General features: G+C 43.8%; 1 protein-coding gene across 11 annotated transcripts in view; it reads right to left on the bottom strand.

The window, feature by feature from the left end:
* LOC100383405 (putative coatomer beta subunit family protein) overlaps positions 1-20,680 on the bottom strand; it is a 42,732-nt gene that overhangs the window by 13,698 nt on the left and 8,354 nt on the right. For 2 of the 11 annotated variants that reach the window (XM_008660643.4, XM_020543782.3), the window contains exons 19-26: positions 20,204-20,275; positions 15,122-15,318; positions 14,938-15,031; positions 9,601-9,707; positions 7,009-7,135; positions 6,405-6,504; positions 5,248-5,322; positions 4,413-4,904 (exon numbers count right to left, since the gene is read on the bottom strand). In XM_008660643.4, the coding sequence (XP_008658865.1) occupies positions 5,300-5,322; positions 6,405-6,504; positions 7,009-7,135; positions 9,601-9,707; positions 14,938-15,031; positions 15,122-15,318; positions 20,204-20,275 (720 nt within the window). In that variant the 3' untranslated portion in view covers positions 4,413-4,904; positions 5,248-5,299. Of the gene's footprint in view, positions 1-4,412; positions 5,323-6,389; positions 6,505-7,008; positions 7,136-9,600; positions 9,708-14,937; positions 15,032-15,121; positions 15,319-20,203; positions 20,276-20,680 lie in introns of those variants that run through there. The other 9 variants (XM_008660639.4, XM_035962352.1, XM_008660644.4 and 6 more) reach the window with 8 other exon arrangements.

Consider the following 20,680-nt stretch of genomic DNA (forward strand, 5'->3'; position numbering starts at 1 on the left):
TCAGCTGTCGGGGACCATACAACACCTTATCACGATCGTTGCACTGGGCAGTGTGCGACTCACGCTCCACGGTATGCAGCCAATCTTCCGCGTCCATGGGTTCAGCAGAGTGGGCAAAGACAGGGGGGATGGCCCCTCATGAATTCTGCCCGCTTGTCTCTGGGCACTTGTGGCATCTGGACTTGCACTGGAGGCTGAGGTGGTGGTGGCTGCTGCTGAACTTGCTACATCGCTGCTAATGTCTGACTAATTGCCTGAACTGCCTGGGTCTGCATCAAGAACATCTGCTCAATGGTCATCGGGGGTGGCGGTGGCAAATGCTGCTGTGGAGCTGCCTCCTCTTGGGGTGCCTACTGCTCTGGCTGTGCACGCCTCGCACCTCTGCGCCTATTCTCAGACATCTGTAGAAATCACACACATATCAGATCTGACTCTGCAGTCTTTCAGCATAAGAAAAGATATACGGAAATCTTCACAGCACTGAACAATTGATCATCTTCACTGACAACTTCTCAAATAAAGAGGAAAGTGGAAATAAATGGATTACCCAACTAAATAACTTACTTTATTAATAACTACACCAAGTGGCAGGAGATACCCACCCCTTGGTGACAATCATTACAAAGATCCAACTTCATTACATGTTCATCATGACAAACATTCCAACATACGATAAGCAAACTAACTCGAACTAAGACTAACTAGACTAAGGCACTGAATTCATTATTACAGACTCCGACTCCACTGATCTATGGATCTAAATCTATGCGGGTCCTGCAGTCTGGGGTACCATAGTCGAAGCGACCACGGGGCGGTGAACGGTAAGAGTGTTGAATCCCTACAGGGGCGGGAGAACCACCATCAATATAGTGGCGTGTCGCGCATTCAGCACCCAATTCCGCAACCTCCGCCCGAACCTTGCCCAACTCGTCAAGGGCGTGGTCCAACTCTGTGTTGAGCACGACGATCAAGTTGACCATGCTGCTCAGCCTGGGATTGCCCTCACCGACTGGCGAGACAATCACACCTCCAGCACTGCCAGTCGAACGGCGAGGGTAGTACTTTAGGTCAAGGCCATTAGCTACCCCGCTGAACAACGAGCAATACTGAGAAAGTGCATGTCGTGCTGCATCTTGCATGGCTGTCTCGGCAGTATCCCTCTCAGTGATAGAATAGTGCTCTGAGAAGGCCTCTGCACCCCAGAGATCATCGTCCGGACGACGCACCAAGCAAGTAGCCTCCCACTGGTCTGGGTATAGCCTGCGACGATGCTGGTAGACTACACAACGGTACTCGATAGACCAAGTGTGCCGGTCAAAAGCCCGACGCAACAAGGTATCGAGAGCGTCGTGGAAGTGACACCCGCGAGCAGCGTCATGAGTGATGGGTCTCACGATCCATCCCTCTGGCTCCGGCTCCTCTGAACGCTCCGTGTCGTGGCTCGAACTGCCACCGGCGTCGTCGTCGTCCCCGTCTCCGTCGGGGTCTCCTCCAGCAGCCGGGATGCCCTGTGGACTTGAGCTTGTTGAATAGCTCTTCCACGGTGATAGTCTCACAGTTGGCCGACTCAATGATCAGTGAGACTTTCACATCCCAAACCCTCTGATCTAGAGCATGTAACAGCTTCAACACTCTCTCATGATCATCATAGGGAAGTTGCACCTTGTTGGCGCACGTCTTGTTGTCAATCGACTGGAACCGAGAAAACATAGTGTCTATGGTCTCTCCAGCCAACTGTACAAAGTTCTCATACTCTCGCCGGTATGTCTCAAACAGTCTAGTTTTTACATGATCATTGCCCTCATGAAATATCTCAAGGGTGGACCAAATCTGGTGAGTCCTTAGCCAAATGTCCAACTCGCTTAAATTCATCAAGCAAGAGACACATGAACAAAGTGTTTTGTGCCTTGTTGTTCGAATCATGGAACTCCATCTGAATAGGAGTGATCTAAGCACTCTGGGCATCGAACGCAGACAAATCTCCTAGATGTGATACCCAATACTCTGAAGATATGCCGACATGTAGATCTTCCAGTATAGGTAGTTCGTCCCATCGAAGAATGGAGGTTTGCCAACACCTCGTTCCATGTCGCCTTTGTGGATTTTAGACTCACTAGGGTAAGGAAATCCTTAACCAGCTCTGATACTAATTGAAAGACCAGTGAGGCGACCAGAGGGGGGTGAAATGGATCAACTCTTGGAAATTTGATCTGACGGCCACACGCTCCACACAAAGTTGCTTCGCCTCGATGCACCCTACGTGATGATGCCACATGCCGCCTTTGATTCCCTACGGAACCGCCGCCGCCGAGTTTGAGGCTAAACTCGGTCGAAACCCCACCTTCTGTAGCACTATGTGGTTTTTCGAGGATCAACCACCAAACCACTGCTAGTAGCACAAGCACATGTGTGTCCCCCATGTCCTGGACATGTGTCCTGTCAGTCCTCGGCCACGCCAGCAACACGATCCGCTCTGCCACGTCCATGCGTGAGTGTGTGCCCCAGGTGTCATCCACCACAGCTAGTCACCTAGTAACTCTGGTCCCTCGGTCAAGTCACAGCTCGTCCTTCACTGCTCCCGGTCCATCAGCACGAACCCGCATGACCTATACCTTCACTGTCGACCACCATCCTTGTGCTCCACACCAGCACACCACGAGCTGACATACATGGTTTCATACACATAACTCACGCCTTGGTTAGTCCACGACTCAACCCGAGACGCTACCCATGGACAATCACTCATCATCAACTCGAACCACAAGGGATAAATCAACATTGTGTTCGCACCTTGAAACACCACACCATGGGGAACTTGACGAGCACTGTGGTGTCTAAACCTGCCAGCTTGTGCGGCGTGTGTGTGTGTCCAGCATGGCCCCTTGTCTTCCCTTACCATTGTGCAAAATTGAGCACCAAAACCCTAACTTACTATTTGTGCTCGGATCTGATCTAATTGTTCATATGCATGTATTATGCCTACTAACTTCAATTCTTTTGCAAAATCATCGGTTGTACATGCTTACACCCATATCGTTTACTGGATCCGCCCTGGTTTTGTAACAGCTGAAAGATGGCGAGGATATTGTCTTTAAAGAGCCTCAATGCATTTCCACATGCTGATGAACACTTGTTGAAGAAGACTTACTCTAGCACTATTGGTATGATACATGGGGACCCTATTGTTCTGTAATTTTGCAAATAATCACTTAAATATATGGTTTTGAGGTTTGTCTTTATTTAGCAAATCATTGATATCTTGGCAGTGACAATTCTTGGGCTACTTATAATGATTACAATGTTCATGCATGAGCTACAGTTTTATCTCACCACATACACAGGTATGATTGGCTGCAGTTTATATTTTCATGTTTGACTATTATATGCAACTTCTCAATACAATATTCAAAGACTTATGTTCTCCCTTTAAATATCATAGTATTTTTCCCACACACTATGAATATGCCTGTAGAAAATAGGGCCTATCTAGAGTAAATGCTTCCATTTCTTTTTTGAGATAATTCTGGTTGGCATGTGGGAGATGAGTTCAAGCATCATCCAGCAACCTGATCAACAAATTATTTTGATGGTATGCCATTTTTTATATGAAACATGATTATAAATAAATTTTATTTTTCGAGAACCCATGTGTTTTCCGATGTTGTAGTTTCTATTAATTATCATTAATGAGATTATGGTAAAACCATTTTAGTTTCATTGATCTTATTCTTCCCAACTCAGCTAATTCATGTCAACATGTCATTTCCTTCTTTTCCATGTGAAGGTCAATTGTTGATAAGTTCAATAGTTCACCCATAAGTATTTTGTGGCAAGTATTACATTATTTTTGACATATGTCTCTATGTCTTAATTGTTTAGTATTGAATGTGGATGCAATTGACATGTCTGAGAAACATGAAGTTGATTTGCATACAAATATTTCGAAGGTAACATCTTTTTGAAAAAAAGCATCCCTTCCACCATGGATACTATTGTTTTAAATTATCACGGTAGCTAGACTAACAAAGAAACACTGCATCTATAAGTATTTAATATTGTATTGTTGAGTGCATATGCTCACCAGGTAGAAGCTGGCAACCAATAGATTATGATGGCAACCAATAGATTATGATGGCAAGTTGATTTTTATATGTTATTATGTTAATGTTCAAATGCAGAGGATATGTACTTTTACAGACCTTGATTTGTGTCTCGGTGCGGTGTAAATAATGGTATTCATATGTATTTCCACATTTAACTCGAGCACTGATATAGTATAGTTAGTAAGGGTCAGTAGCCTCAATGTTGGTCTGATTGACAGTTTCTCCTGAATATGGTATTTACTATTAAGCATATAAGTAATGCATTACTTGAAATGCTTCTCAAACATTGTCTGTGAACAAAAGAACGTATAATTTATGTGTCGTAGCGACGTACGGACACTTAACTAGTTTTTATTATACAACTGGTTATACATTGTATCTAAATACACTATATACTAAAAACAGTACATCTAAAAAAGGCAAAATAAGTTACAAGAAGGCAGTACAATACATGGCAGAAACCAAGGATCAAGTTATCGACAACTGGGGAACCAAAAATACAACTTTCACATGCTATGCAGGTCGCAGCCCATGTGTCGGTGAACAAATTCCAACCTTAAAGAATGTTAGTATCGTATCATGTGGTAAACATACAAGGGTAGATAATCTATAACATACCACAAATCTACAATGCCCACCCAAAATGAATCGAATTACAAAATTTCTTATCTAGACCAAATGCTAATTACCATCCAAGACTGTTTCTGTAACCGCAATACTAGACCACGCACAACGCCTTGTACAAATGGGGAGGAACTTCTTTTACATGACTATCGAGTCTGAACATGTGGCGACCTACAACTGTGAGAAGAAAGTTTAAACCACAAAATATACTAGGAAAATTGACGGTCTACCATGGCATGCGGGCAGATAATTTGTTTTAGGACTAGTTTGGGAACTCCATTTTTCCAAAGGATTACTATATTCCTAAGGTTAAATGAACTAATTTTCTTTGAAAAAATGAAAACCCTTTGAAAAATAGGGTTCTCAAACTCGCCCTTACACGCCAAACATGAAGAATATTACATACTACTTAGGCCTAGAAAACATTACATACAACATAGATTTATTCAAGGGTATGGGAGCACGGTTCTTTGTCAATTTAATTTTTTCTTGACTTGTGCGTATACATAATGGTACTTACTTTTTTACAATAGGCAACTAATCTGCTGGTGCAGAATGTTGTCGTGATATCTCTACTGCTGGTCAGGAGTAAGCACTGAAAAAGAAAAAGCAAAAAACAAAAAGTAAGAAAGACTGTAATTGGGTTATCCATCCATGTCATAAGAGGTTAATTATTGGGTGTCAAAATAGTTGAGATGAACCACACAATTTAGATCAACAATTCAAATTGCTGAGTCCCAACATAAAAACATCAAAACAATGACATGATTCATTGTTTAAATATTAAGCTTTCTAATGGGGTAATTTTTTGTGCATACAGTCTATGGTTGAACAGTTCCCTTCTACCAGAACTAAGATTTCAATTAAGACAATTGTACAGATAATTGTACAACCTTTTCCTAAGATCCATTATAGAAAGGACCTATATGGGTTAGTTAGATGGTCTGAATAACACTTATCAGGTCTTAAGTTCAACTCTCCATTTAGGTGGGACAGTCTCTTAATACGATGCCCGTGGCTGTCTTAGCCCCACAATGCGAGTTTTTTGTTTTTGTTTTAAGATCCACTAGATAACTAATGCTTGACAGCAAGCCCTGCAGACAAATTAAGTCACGGTCGTAGCCAGTTCTTAACGATGATGTTTATGAAGGTTCATGCATGTAGTATGTCACGTTCGTCTTGTTCCAGAGGATTTCTAACACGTACATGCTGGCATTGTAGTGATACAGGTGAGATCGAGGGATACAAGATACTACTCTGTATAATAGAGACACTTGCGCCCATTCACTGGATAGTTAACCTAAATACTCCCTCCGTTCCAAAAATAAAATTCGTTTTAGACTTTTATTAGATTCATACAATAATTAATGTACTACCTCCGATTTTTTTTATTTGACGCTCCTTAGTTTAGATTTGAACTGTACAGCGTCAGATATTAACGAACGGAGGGAGTATATGTTTTGGATGTGTCTAGATTCATCATCACCTATTTAGATATAGATATGAAAATCAAGTGCTAAAGCGAATGCTAATTTAGGACGGAGGGAGTATATTTTTTGTTGAGCTTGGGATCAAAAGAGATGACTAATGATTGTTGGATTGTACAGTGTACACTTCCACTACTGCATTTATGGTAACGAAAAGTTCCTTTTTTGTTCATACCCCAGTGTTCCTCACCATCATTCCCATTCACAAGGACACCGCCATCTGTTGAATCATCGGGTTCAACTTCAACAACATCATCCATACTTCCCTCGACTCCGTCATCCTCAGTGACCTGTAGAAATTCATTTGGTGTCAGTGTTGAAGTGAATAAATAGATTGTGTACATTCTCCTAAAAGCTTAAACTTTCGGGTTGAATTAGTTAGCACGTCTATATCAGAGCCAGATGTCTCGAATTCAAATCCTATCAGAGGATTTATTTATGCCTCCATACCCTTATTTCCATGTGTGCACTTGTGCACCTTTCTCTCTGGCTACATGTGAGTGGAGGTGTTGAAGTGTATAATTAGATTGTCTACCTTCTCCTAAAAACTTAATCTTTTGGGTTGAATTGGTTAACACGTCCACTCAAACAGTCAGCATCATGCAGTAACTTAAGAAATTAAAGTAGAAGAGCAATAGAAGCGACCGTGGTAAAAATAATATCAATGCACCAGCAAATATAGCATATGTTTCTGAGCTGATCCCAGCTGTTCCTATGAGTTCAAAGGGATGATCAAAAGACGGAAACCAATCCAACACACAAATTGTGCTAGTAACCAACCCAAATTGTAATACCTCATGAACAGGATCTCCATTATCACTTGGTACTTCTTCCACATTCATACTTTTGAAAACTTCCACAAGGCTGTCATTAGACCTCTCCGCATAAGTCATGTACTCCTCAGCAGGTGGGTAGACACCCCTTTTCAGAAGTCAAAACAAGAAATCGTCAGGATGCAAATTAAAATGAAAGGTACGGAGCATGTATTTAAAACTACACGTCCCGCAACGCATTTATCCAAATGGTCCCATAATCTTTGTTATATCAGAGAAATTTGCAGCACAGGTAAATTTGCTAGGTGGGTGTATGCATGCCATAAATATATGCACCTCACACTGGCTGATGATGGCCCTAACTGAGATGCCACATGGATGCGCTCACTGTCTCAGTTTATCACTCTGAAAAATATTCTCTCATTGCTCCTACTGTCTATCTCTCCAGACTCGAGCACTCCAGCGGTAGCCATAGCTTGGTTTGCTGCTGCTGCTGTTAGTGCATCACTTTCGTGAATGCTGCCTAGGCTTGCGAGCGGTGCCCTCGTGCTCACGGATAATGTACTGGAGCTCGACGGTGAAAGTGTCCGGGAGCCACGAGAGGATCACGTTGTCCATCTGAAGCCAAGATGGGGACAGCGGGGCGACGGCGTCGGCGAGGACGAACCGCCAGAGCGTGAGAAGCACCTGAACACGCCAGCGGTAGTGAGGGGACGCCAGGTCCAACACGACGAACACGAGGGACCGGGTGTTGTAAACACCGACGACCTGAACGTGGAGAGCGGTGATGGTGTCGGTGTCAAGTCCGAAGGCGTGGGGAGCCTCAGGGGCCACCAGAGGTGGCGTAGCACCACGACCGAGGAGGAGACGTTGAGCGATGGCCAGCTGAGTGGTCAAGGCGGCGCCTATAGCATGCTCTTGCTCCCAGGCGAGGGACGCAGCTCGCTCGTGATCTTGAGAGGCGGCCACGACAGCCTGGATGGTGGCGAGAGCCGCAACAAACGTGGAGCATGCGAGCGGAGAAGCCGACGAGGACGCGATGAGGTCAGCCCATGCTGGTTCAGCGAGGGGGGTACGGTGGGCGGGGAAGACGGGAGGGGAGCGTCAGGCGGGCTATGCAGCAGCGAGGGCAGCGGGCGGAGCTCTGGGAAGGGGCCTGAGGTCGACGATGAAGGGGGGCCCATCCCCGATGAGCTTGCTGCAAACAAGGGAGAGGAGGCCGGGGAGGAGGACACCGGCAAAGGCGAGAAGACCCGCGGTGGTGCGCGGGCCGGCGGGGAAGGCGTCTCCCGTGGCTGAGGTGCCCACGGCAGTGGCGTACGGGCCTGCGCCCGCGCCCGTGGCGGCAACGGCGTGGGGCACGCTCGCGCCCGCGGTGGTGACGGTTGGGTGCATGGCCGCGCCAGTGACAACGTGCAGGCCCGTGACCGCTGCTGCGTAGGCGAGGTGGATGCTAGGAAGAGAATTGCGTCTGACGATGCCGAGGACCGCGGTGGCGAGAGTGTCCGTGGCCGGGAAGAGGGTGCGACGAGCGGCGACGTCCATGGCATTGATGGCGCTCGTGCCTGCCGTGTCGTGGTCGAGGGTGCCCACGCCTAGGGAAGAGGAGTCCGCCATGGAGGTCTGGGTGGCGGCCAGAGCAGGGCGACGGTCAGTGAAGGGAAGGGGGCGGCGGCTGGAAGCCGGCCTGGCGGTTGGAGGGGGTGGGGATAGAGATGGCAATGGTACCCGCTACCCGAAACCCGATGGGTTTTTGCTCTATTAGGGTATGGGTTTGGGTCAATTTCTCTACCCACGGGTTTGTTAATGGGTTTAAATGGAAACCCAACGGGTACGTGAGCATGGGTTTGTTCTTCCACTACCCATATCCGCAAACCCATGGGTTTTTAAAACCCGCCTTAAAATCAACATTCCTTATAAATATGTCTCATAATATTATTAATTGAATATGTTCTGATTGAAATAAACTTCATGTAACAAATTTTGAGCTAAAATTAGTTATCACTTTTTCCTTTTATCCTAACTTATTAATATATTGGTTGTCATTTACATGATGAATTATTTTTTATGTTGATGTTAGTGGGTATGTGAAACCCGTTGGGTACCCGAAACCCGCATGGGTATGGGTTTTGGTAAAATTTTATACCCGTCATGGGTATGGGTTTTTTAGCAGGCGTATTTTTTTGTTCGCGGGTATGAGTTTGGGCAAGTAATACCCAGCTGGTTTTTACCCATTGCCATCTCTAGGTGGAGAGGTGGGAGAAGAGAGAAAATTGGAAACCTAGCTTTATACCATGTGAGAAATCCTAAACAAGGTTCTAATAGTGAGAACAACCGCGACCGAGACCGGACCTTAGATCTGTGCTTTGGCGTGGGACAGACGAGGAGATTTTTCTTAACCATATTCTGAAATTCGCTCCCACATGGAGTCGAACCCAGAACCTGAGGAGTGCTACTCAGACCACCTAACCAATTCAGCTAGAGGCCCTTTCACCTCTTAAGTTTCTATTGAAAATGCACAAAATTGATGCATTACTTGTTTAAATCATAGAAGGATACTAAAAGCTTGACAAATTTATTTGAGCTATATAATCCATAAGGACTAACACATACCTCTTGGGAGCAACAGTAGCTTCTACATTCAGAGCAATCTGCCAGTCCTCGAACAGGTTTGGGTACTCAGCAGGATCTGCCAGAGATTCTGCAGCTTTGGAATTCACCTTAAAAGTCACAAAAAGGGGTGATGAACCAGCAATTGCCAATAGCTTGAATAACAGAGCACAGTGTACACATCGGCACAATAAATAAACTACGAAAAACATCAATGCTTTGTATGATTGAAGTTGGTACATACAATTCATCAGCCTAAAGAATTCAGTGTTACATGGTGAATCTCAACTTGATACTGATCTATTTGAAGTAGACAAATTAGAATCCTGAATTTTAACTTTCTAAGCATTCCAAAACAATGCAATCCAGCTTCTCCATAATTCCAAATTTGAACCAAAAGCTGATTTTCCTTTGATATCTAAAATACCGGTAATCGGTGAGCGGTGCTACCATGACATCATGATACATATATGAGTATATAAAGACATTGTTTTAAAACCTTAAGCTCAATGCAATAAGTTACCACCATAAATAAGATAAACATTAGTAAGAAATCATCCATTAACAGTTAAAATATTCCACCCATTAGCTTAATTTTCCAATACTCATATTACTGATAGTTCTGCAGTGGATAGACAGAATAAAGGAAGTGACTATAACACCAGTCAGAAGCCCGCAGAACAATACCAAGCTAATGCATAACGATACCATGGATCTAGCACTGAACGTCTTTTTTATAAGCCTAGGAGTGAGTTTGGTGGGTGTTGTAAGGGTTTCTCCAAACCCCTCTTCTTATCTAAGTTATTAAAACCTGACCTTTTTTAGACGCCTGTCCGCGTTCGGCGGTCTACGTGCCAGTTCTCACGTGACGCGTGTGCGTTGGCCACGTGCGCGTGTCTATGCGTCGGACGCGAAACCTCGATTTCAACGGACGTAAAACCTCCAGGCCACAGCCACACCATCCACACTCCTCTCCCCTCGAACTTCTCGCTCGGACTATCCCACATCGTCCCTCTCGGCCTCCCGAGCGCCGCCGCCTCGAGTTGCTCGCCCCTATATCTCCCTCCCCCGTCCAGCCTGATCGTGCCCATCGCAACCCAGGACCCTGACCTCGGTGACGGCGGACCGGCGATGGTGCGCGAGGCGGTGGCCGCGGCGGCAGCGGCTCCCCCTCCTCCGACGTCGCCTCTCCACTCTCCCCATCCTTCGCCGTCGCGGCCGCGTCTGATAGCCGCAGCGAGCTGCTCCCTCTGTCAACCTCTTCCCCTCCAGCCCTGCCTCATCGCGTCCATTGCGACCCAGGAGGCCAGGACCCTAACCTCGGCGGCGGCGAATCGGGGGCCGACGACGGTGCGCGAGGCAGCGGCAACAGCGGCAGCAGCTCCCCTCCTCCGACATCGCCTCTCCACTCTCCCCATCCTTCGCCGTCGCGGTCGCGTCTCAGTCTGATGGCCAACCACTGGCTCCGACCCAAGGCGAGTTTCTCTCTCTCACTCACTCACTAACTCATCTGTGTGATGGTGGTTTGATTGGTGCTGCGCAGGGGTGCTGCAACCAGCCACCTAACCATGAAGCTATCAGTTTATTTGCGCCAATCTCGTGCTACTTGGGGATTTGTTTGTTGGCTCGATATCGGAGCTTTGGTTGTATGAACAGAACATTTTCTTTTAGTTTTATAATCTATGCAGCTGTAGCCTTGTAGCTTTCTTGGGCAATAATGAGGTGAGTATCATTTCCTCAGGTCCTGTTCTGACTGACAAATCTATTGCAATTATGTTCTGTTTTCACGAGATCACATTCTAGGGAACTAGCTAAGTTGTTAGCTATGTTTTTTTAACATTAGCCGAGTCTTTTATTGTCTTAGTAGATTTTGAAAATCATTGAAATTCTTTGTTAGTATTAATTAGTCATGATGTAATGCAGTCAACAGTGATCTGTGTTAGGGGCTTAGGCCTGGTTGCACTTTTATATTTTTTAACCGAGCTTATTGTACTTACCTTTTTTCCAAAAATTATTAATTTCTCTCTGCTATCTTCCAACTTTGCACTTTTCTTGACAAATATGTTTTCCATCTGAGGATATTATAGTCTCCTAAACTAATATTTCTCCTCTGTTGTTTAGAAACTTCCCAGTATAAGTATTTTTCAGTTTATATAAAAAAACACATTAGGTATTAAGAATGTTATTTTAATTGAGAAAAAAGTTCTTATTATTTAAAGTTAAGAGGGTCGGGCATGAGCATGATGTCATTAAGCCTTCAAGTTGATTATCTCTATAACAGATCAGATATATTTTGATATTTTCCAATTGCTACTGCTTTAAAAGCCTCCATGCTATATTAAACTGCCATGCTGATCTTGTTTGTGTTGGAGTTTCAAGAGACCTACTGAACCTTACTACTTTGTACAAACTATTTTAATATCCTGCTCTAACTATGATTTCACCTTTTCCATATTTTACAGTGACTCAAGTGACTCAGATGATGAATATTTGGATACATGCATATGCTCAATCATGTAAATACATCTTGCACAGGTGGATTCTATCATGTGTATAAAGAGCTGTATCTCAGTATTCCTGTCTTCGGCTTGGCCCTAACAGTACAGTGCAATCATGCATGCATGCATAGTTCGTTCCAACAGACTCCGAACTGGTGATAATCAGCGGGTGGATATTTAGCTGGCCTTAACTGGGAGTTACATCAAAGACCTAGAAAATGATCACCGGATTCAGTAGGTACACATGATTAAAGAAGCCGAGAAAGAATGCCTTTCTTTGGTTAAATTTTGGATACCAACAGCATCCTGAGTTTCTGTTCGTGACGATGGGCGTTGTCGTTAGCATCTGTATATTTCAGCTCTTCCGGAACATCACCGGCAACCTTGAAGTCAGGTCCGGATGTATACTCTTAACTCCTTTTGCATGTTCGATTCTTGGAAGAGATGTGCTGCTCAAGCCGGAGCAACGTAGATTTGCTCGGTTTGGGTGCTTTCCTACCATTTCCTCGCACCAGGAGGCTCCGCCGAGGACCCGAAACACTCATCAAATTCAGCTCCGAGCCCCGGCTGCCTCACCCGGTCGCCCCCGACCTGGCGACCAAAGCCGTGCGGTGCCTACTGCCTACCGAGCCCCTCTCCTCGGCGACCGTCTCTCTGTTCCTCGCTCTCGCCGACGGCAGCCCCGTCCTCGCCCTCAACGCGCGCGCCGCTGTAGGCGTCCCACGGTGAGTGGTCGCTCCCTAGCGCGTTTATGTTCTCTTGACTTTGGATTCTTTGCGAGTTTATGTTCTCTTGATGTAAATTCTTATGCTATGTCAGTACACTGATAATTCCTATTTGAAACTATTATGCTACGTCAGTACACTGATAATTCCCAGTCTCAGGTTGTGCACATGTGCTTGTACGAAGATCCAAAATTTCTAACATGAGGCTGGGCTTTCTAGCTTAAGAGAAACGTCGACCAGTTTACATCATGTTCTTTTGCTACTCTGTTCCCGTTTATTATAGAAGGTTTGGATGCATTTGTTTACTTTATTTGAATTGATGGATAGAGAAGTATAGAATGTTTTTTGCATCGTTTATTAAGTGAGCGGGCTATGTGTTAAATGGATGTGCTTAATAGTCTGCAGGATATGGTGGAGACCATTGGCTATAGGACCCACACCTAAAACGACACTTACATTCGAAGGACAAGTTTTGAATGCTAAACAACACTTTCATTTATATTGCCCATGGGTAGAGAAAAATGTCAGCATCTGATGTATATCCTCTGCTATGTCACTATCTGTAGCCAAGTCTTGTTGTTGCAACGTAATGACTTGCATTTATATTGACCATGGTATTGAATCGTGTACTGTTTATCACGACATTTTTGGAAATAATACATCTTTAGTTTGGTATGGCTATTGCTACAGAATATTTGAGTCCAAACCTGATTATGATGTTTAGAATTCAGAGCAATTAAAGGACCACAACCATGCTAATATATCCCTGTGTTCTAAATACATTGCTTTTTTGGTGATAGAAAGAATGTTTTTTTGTTCTTTTGACCTCATCTGCAGCTTGAAAGGCTACTCAATTTAAAGAATTTGATCTTGCATACTATATTAATTTAGTTAGAATTTTTAGTTTTGTGATAAATTTTGAGTAGACGATTGAGAATGAACGGATTATGTATCATGTGTTTCCTCTATACCTCACTATGGCTGTTACTTACATGTTTGCCTTTTGGGGCAATGGGTGTAACTTCCCTGTTAGTTTAGAATATTTAACTTTTGGATCTAAAGCCTTGGTATGAGTCAGTGTTGTACATCTCTTTCTTTTCGTATGAAAGGCTGTCGATCTTTTTTGGTTCAGCAAAATTCTTATTTTGCTTGGTTTAGTACAACCACTGCATAGTATATATAACTTCTTGCTAACAAAATAAAATCTCTCCATGTGAATTCTTTTATAATGCACTAGCTAATGCTATTTTCCTATGCATGATTACATTGGCATTGCTTCTGTTGGTGCCACATCTAAACCTAGGTAGTTCAGTCTATTCAAAGTGCTCACATGCTTCTAGATGGCATGATGCATGTTAGCTGTTAATTGTTCCTAATAGCCTTTGATTGTAGATTGGAAAAGGATGGTGCGTAGCTGCAAAAGAGAGGACATCTTGCTTTTGTGCTCGCAAGAAGGATGCAAAGGATCTGTGATGATCAGCTGCTGTTTTGGGTTCTTGTCATGTAACATCTGCTATTTTTAAAGAGCAAAACTGAAAATGCAGTTCCGGTCTTGTTGGTGAACCGCTAGAGACTTAATGATTTTATATGGTGTTGTCGGTTGTCTGTTGTCTTATATCTTACTGTATATGGTAATCATCTTTGTTTTTTCTAGATCTTCATGTAATTGTTGCTATTCAATCGTTTTTTAAATGGTTGATAGGGCGCGCAACATTAGGTGTGGTATGTGTCTAGGTGTGGTACGCGTTTAGATGTGGTGCTGCAACTTCAATGTGGGTTATATTCAGTCTATCTAGAACTAAAAGGTTTTGTTGGAGATTCAATCATCCTCTACTTAATTTGAATATAGCATGTATACTGGATAGGGCGCCCGAAGGGGCGCCCCATGATCTAGTTAACATAATAATACTTGCGTTTTAAAAAAACGTAACATAATAATACATAGCTCTCCTACATGTTAGAGAAAAAACGAGTAACATGCAGAAATATGTTCTTACAAATTGAGGTGACTATTTATGCTTAAGAGAATTAGAAACAGATTCTTCATTGCATGGGAAAATGTGAAGTGTGATTGGAAGGAAGAACAAGGGCAGAGAAAAAATTCGTTAGGAAGATACCTTTTGGAGGTCCTTTTTCCATATTGAGACAATATCAGAAACTTTGCTTGGAAGGTAAGATCGTGCCATCAGTGCTGCTTCTGGAATACGATTACTGTACAGCAAAGGACCAATTGTCAACATACAATGTCCGATACAAGATGTTACTGAGTAGGGCAAGATGCATTCAATTGCAGAAGCCTACCTATCAACCAACAATTGAAGACATTCTTCCAATTTGCCTAACATAAACAAGCAAAGGAAAGCAACATTGTTCTTTCCTAGTTCTTTAGACATGGATGCCAGTTTTGTTATCCCTTCAGCATCTCCAAGTGATGAATATAGAAGCAATAACCCACTAAAGTCTGTAGCTTGAAGAAGACATTCTTCTGCCATCTCGAGCTGTTTATCTCAAATATGCAAGGGAGCTGCTTACATATCACTTTTTTTCTCGAAAAGAGTAGGAGAGCTACTCCTTTTAATTATATTAGAAGAGAAAACAAGAGGTCTATAGAAGACCCAAAATACAAGACCTTTCCCTTATGGAGGCCAGAAACAGGCATACAAATAACTATCCATCTGGACACTAAAGAAACAGGCATACAAACAACACACCAACACCTCTCCTAAACATTAGAGGGAGGCACCGCCAAGAAGGAAAGCCCTTTGGCACCGGCCAATTGCCATTTTTGCCTTTCCTCCTCAGCAGATCTGAGGAGAAGGGTGAGGTCTGGAGTGGCTCCATCAAACACCACCCTATTCCGATGCTTCCAAACCATCCAGGCACCCAAGATGATGAGGCAATCCAGACCCTTAACTAATCCAGAAACAATGTCTGAATATTTCTTCCACCAGTAGATGTAGCATCCGGCTGAGGGCCTAGACTGCGAAGACCAAATTTTCTTAGCATGGTGTACCAGAAGCCTCTTGTGAAAACATAGGACACCAGCAGGTGGTTGATGGTTTCCAGTTCTTGGTCACAGAGAGGACAGCTAGCAGGATGATTCAAGCCTCTTTTTGTCAGTGTTGCAGTCCAACATCTATTCTAAGCCACCATGCACATAAAGAACCGGCATTTGGAGGGGGCCCAAGATCTCCAAATCCTTTTGTGATGACCAAAGGAGCTTGAGCCTAAGAAGAGGCCATTATAAGCAGATTTTGCTGAGTATTTGCCATCCGATGCCCTGGTAAAAATGTGTCTATCCTCCATGTTCGGCTGCAGACTCAGGCCAGAAAGAGAATCCCAAAGATGTAGATAGTCTATCAGGGCTCCCATAGTCAGAGCACCCTTTATATTTGAAATCCACCTTCTGTTTAGCAAGGCCTCTTGCACAATTCTCCTGTATATTATTCTTTTTGGGATTATGGCAAACAGTCTTAGAGCAATATCTGAGACTCTTTTACCATTTATCCATCTATCTATCTAGAACAAAGTGTTGGATCCATTACCAATCTCAGTGATCAAGACTGCAGAGAAGAAGGATTTGGCTTTACTAGGGACTTGAATTGGGAGCTCTGCTCAATGCCTGGTAGGATCAGTTTTCTCCAGCCATAACCATTGCATGCGAAGAGCCCAGCAGAGGTCTTGTAAGCTAGAAATCCCCAGACCCCCCAAGTGCAAGGGTTTGCACACCTTGTTCCAAGCGACTAGACAATGCCCCCCTTTTGCTTCTTTTCTACCTCTCTACAAGAAACATTTTCTTATTTTATCAATGGCTTCAAATAGCCCAATGGGGAAAGTCGATCGCCATTGCAGCAAAGACTGTCATTCCAGAAAGAACATGTTGCACAAGCACTTTTCTGCTAGCCCTATTCATCAAATCAGCCTTCCAGCTTGGGAGACGATCTGCAATCTTTTCCACCAGAGGAAAGAACTGTTGTTTGGATAATTTGTGCAAGGATAGAGGAAGGCCCAAGTATTTGCAGGGAAAGGAAGCAATTGCACAAGGCAACCTATTTTGGACCTCCACAATGATCTCTTCAGAGCATCTGATAGGATAAACATTTGATTTCTGGGTGTTGTTGTGCAGACCAGAGGCATCCCCAAAAAGGTAGAGAATATCAAGAGTGGTGGAGATATCAGCAACAGAGGGGTGCAGGAATAAGGCCACATCATCGGCATAAATAGAGATTCTGTGTAGCTTCTTTTTCTGGACAACTGCTGCAGAAATCCAGCATCTTCAGTTTTGGAGGAAAGAAGACCCAGAACATCCATTGCAAGAATGAACAATATTGGGGAAAGGGGATCCCCTGTCTAAGCCCTCTTCTGTGTTGTATCCTTTTTCCTGGACATCCATTGAGAAGCACTTGTGTGGTGGAAGAGCCAAGAAGCCCACAAATGATCTCTCCAAAGTTGTCCAAAACCCATTTGTTGCATTACCTCAATCAAGAATGGCCAAGACACAGAATCAAAAGCTTTTGTTATGTCTAATTTAAACAAAAGAGTTGCCAAATTTTGTTGATGTAGCAGTCTTGAAGTCTGCTGCACTAGCATGAAGTTATCCTGTATAAACCTTACTTGAATGAATGTGCTTTGGATTGGAGAGACCATACCATTTAATCTTTTAGCCAGCCTGTTAGCAAGGACCTTGGTGACTAACTTTGCAAAGCTGTGCACTACACTTATTGGTCTGAAATCTGTAACCTGGTTAGCCCCCTCTCTCTTTGGCACCATTGTGATGTATGCTGTATTGAGTCTGTGAAGGTTTGCAAAATTTCTGCTCCAAATTGCAGACATTGCATTTAGCACATCTTCCTTGATAATGTTCCAAGTTCCAACACACTTTATAGAATCTTCCAGTGAACCCATCTGTCCCTGGGGCCTTGCAGGTAGACTCCTGAGTCCTGATGGTTCCCCACACTTCCTGTTCTGTAAAAGGTGAGTCCAAATCAGCAAGGTTATGTGTTGGCAAACCAAGAGCCCCAAGATCAATGGATCTATTTCTGTCTTCAGACCGACCAATGAGATTAGAGAAGAACTGATCCACCAGAGCTGCTTTTTCAGCATGATTGATAAGGATACACTCATCATCCCTTAGCCTGACCACCAGATTCTTTCTTTTTCGATGCCTAGCATGCATGTGAAAGAATTTGGTATTTGCATCCCCCTCCTTCAACCACAAAATTCTCGATCTCAATCTTGCCATTATTCTTTTGAAGGAGGCCAGCGGCAGGGAATGCTTCTTGAGCTTATTCTTGAGCCATAACTCAGCCGGTGAAAATACCCTATGATCTTGAGCTATTTCTAATTTATGCAGTAGCTCTTAGTAGCTCTTTTGCCAGATATAACTGGGAGGTCACGTGTCACACTTTTTTATCACTCTCCTTTAGTTTTCTTTCCAAGGTCAGAAAAGGATATCTGGAAGGTTCCACTAAAATCCAAGCAGCCTGAACAGTATCATGATTCATGAAAGCCTTCTAACTTGGTCCAGAAAGATTCAAAGTCAAACCTCTTTTTTCCACAGGTTATTCTTTGAGGCCAAGGATCAATGGGCAGTGGTCTGAATCATGAGAGGCTGTACTTTGGAGAACCACATTGGGGAAGATGGATTCCCACAAAACTGAGCAAAAGACCCTGTCCAACTTAACCAGCACAGGGTTGTCCTGTTGGTTAGACGGTTAGACCAAGTGAATTTGCAGCCATGGAGCTGAATTTCTTTGAGAGCGAGATCATTGATCACTGTCCTAAAACGACCCATCATGGCCCTATTCAGATTGGAGTTATTTTTATCAGAGCTTCTATAGATCAGGTTGAAGTCTCCTGCCACCACCCAAGGGCCAGAACAAGCAGCCTTAACATCCCTTAATTCTTGGAGGAAAAGAACTTTATCAAAATCCCCCTGAGGGCCATACACACAGGTTAACCACCAAGGTTGACCTTCTTCTCTGCAGAACTGAATAGAAACACAGTGGTTATCCACTCTCTGTAATCCTATGTGCCCAACATGTCTTTTCCAAGCAACAAAGATGCCACCACTAGACCCCACAGAAGACAGATAAATAAATTCAGTAAACTCTGTTCCCAACATAGAGAGTATAATTCCTCTGGAAAATATGTTGCATTTTTGTTTCCTGGCAACAGAGCACATCCACTTGAGTAGAGTTTACAACATCCCTCATCGCATATTGCCTAACCGAGGAGTTAAGACCCCTTACATTCCAGACTAGAATTTTGGAAGGATCCATGAACAAGGATTATCAACAAAAAAAACACACCCGAGGGGGGGGGGCTACTGGGACTCTAAGTCCACTGGAGTAGACCAGCCGAATAGAGCTGCAAGGGCCTCCACCTGGGTTTGCGTCAAGGGGCGTTTGAATAGCATGGCATATTCATTCAGGCTTCCTGACTAACTTCTTCAGCTTCATTGATGATGCGCAAGGCTCTCATGGCTGTTCTGACTGATCGTTTGTTCCAATATTGCATGCTGTATTCCACTCCAATTCCTGCAATACGCCTGCTGGGCATTGACGGACTGTGTGGTCGGGGCCTTCTGGTTAGATTTTGGTGTTGGAAGAAGCTCTGTTGTAACTCTACTGACTTTGCTAATGAAGTTTTTCAGCCCAAGCTCCTTGTGTCCGGTTGGAAAAGCAGAATGGTCCTCCAGAAACGCAGGGCAAATACATGACAAGGAGGAAGCAGAAAGCTCAATCTAATGGAAAATTATGATAGAAGACTCAAGATTTGTAAAATTGAGAAATGTCATTAAGACTGCAAGCTAACCATCCCAATTACTAAGTAAATTGTAACTAGTACAAATGTCAGAGATAGATATACTAGTAATTTAGGGAAAAAACATATCAAGTGAAGCACATCTGTGATTTGTGCATGCATGAAAATTTGACAGTGGGGATGCAGGAGTTGTGTCCCACTCACGAGGATTCCTTCCAGTCGTGGTGAAGGACTAGCAGCTCTCGGACAACTGATCAAATGAGGAAGGGCTTCAATTCCTTAGTAATTCTAGGTGCTTGGACCATATGGAAACATAGGCATAGATGTGTCTTTGATGAATGTAATCCTAGCTTGGTCACAACCCTTAGGGTGTAAGGAAGAGACGGTGCTTTGGTCCTTGGCTGGAGCCAAGGCCCTGTCTTTGCTCAAGGTCGAAGAGCTGCTGGCTTAAAACAGCTCTGTTGATCGTGTTTTTTCCTGTTAGCCGGTGATCACAAGTTAGTTTCTAGTGTGGGTGTGTGTGGTGTATTGGAGTTCTCTCCGCTTTAATTCTCTGCTTAATACAAAGTTGTGCAGTTCTCCTGCGCATTTCAGAAAAAAAAAAATTGACACAAATACCTTTCCAGTGGACATAGCGAGTTCCCCCAACTGCTTCCACTTTGATTCACTATGTGCCTCAATAGCAATTTCCTGCAAAGCAACTAGAATTCAGGGTGCGGCGGTGCGCTTAAGGAGAATTTCTTGGACGATGTGTCCTAAACAGTTGAGAGATAAGTGGTATAGGGCTTGTTTGGTTCAGCTTTTTTCTGACCAGCTTTTTTAAAAATCTAGCTGTGGGGAGAATCTGGATGTGGGGAGAATCTGAGTATCATTACGATTACGTGTGGAGGAAGATAAAATTGTTCATAGGGCTCAGGATTTAGAAAGTGACGGATTCCTACTATTACACCGACTCAACCATTATGTGTTTATGTTGATTTTAGATGATTTTTGCTCCAACGAATTTTATAGAAGCTGACTGAAAAGCTGAACGTTTGGTAGTCCGCAGCAGCTTTTGGTGGCCAGAAGCTGCTAGAAACCGAAACAAACAGGCCC

Source organism: Zea mays, chromosome 9, assembly GCF_902167145.1.
Source record: "Zea mays cultivar B73 chromosome 9, Zm-B73-REFERENCE-NAM-5.0, whole genome shotgun sequence".
NCBI classification, from domain to species: Eukaryota; Viridiplantae; Streptophyta; class Magnoliopsida; order Poales; family Poaceae; genus Zea; species Zea mays.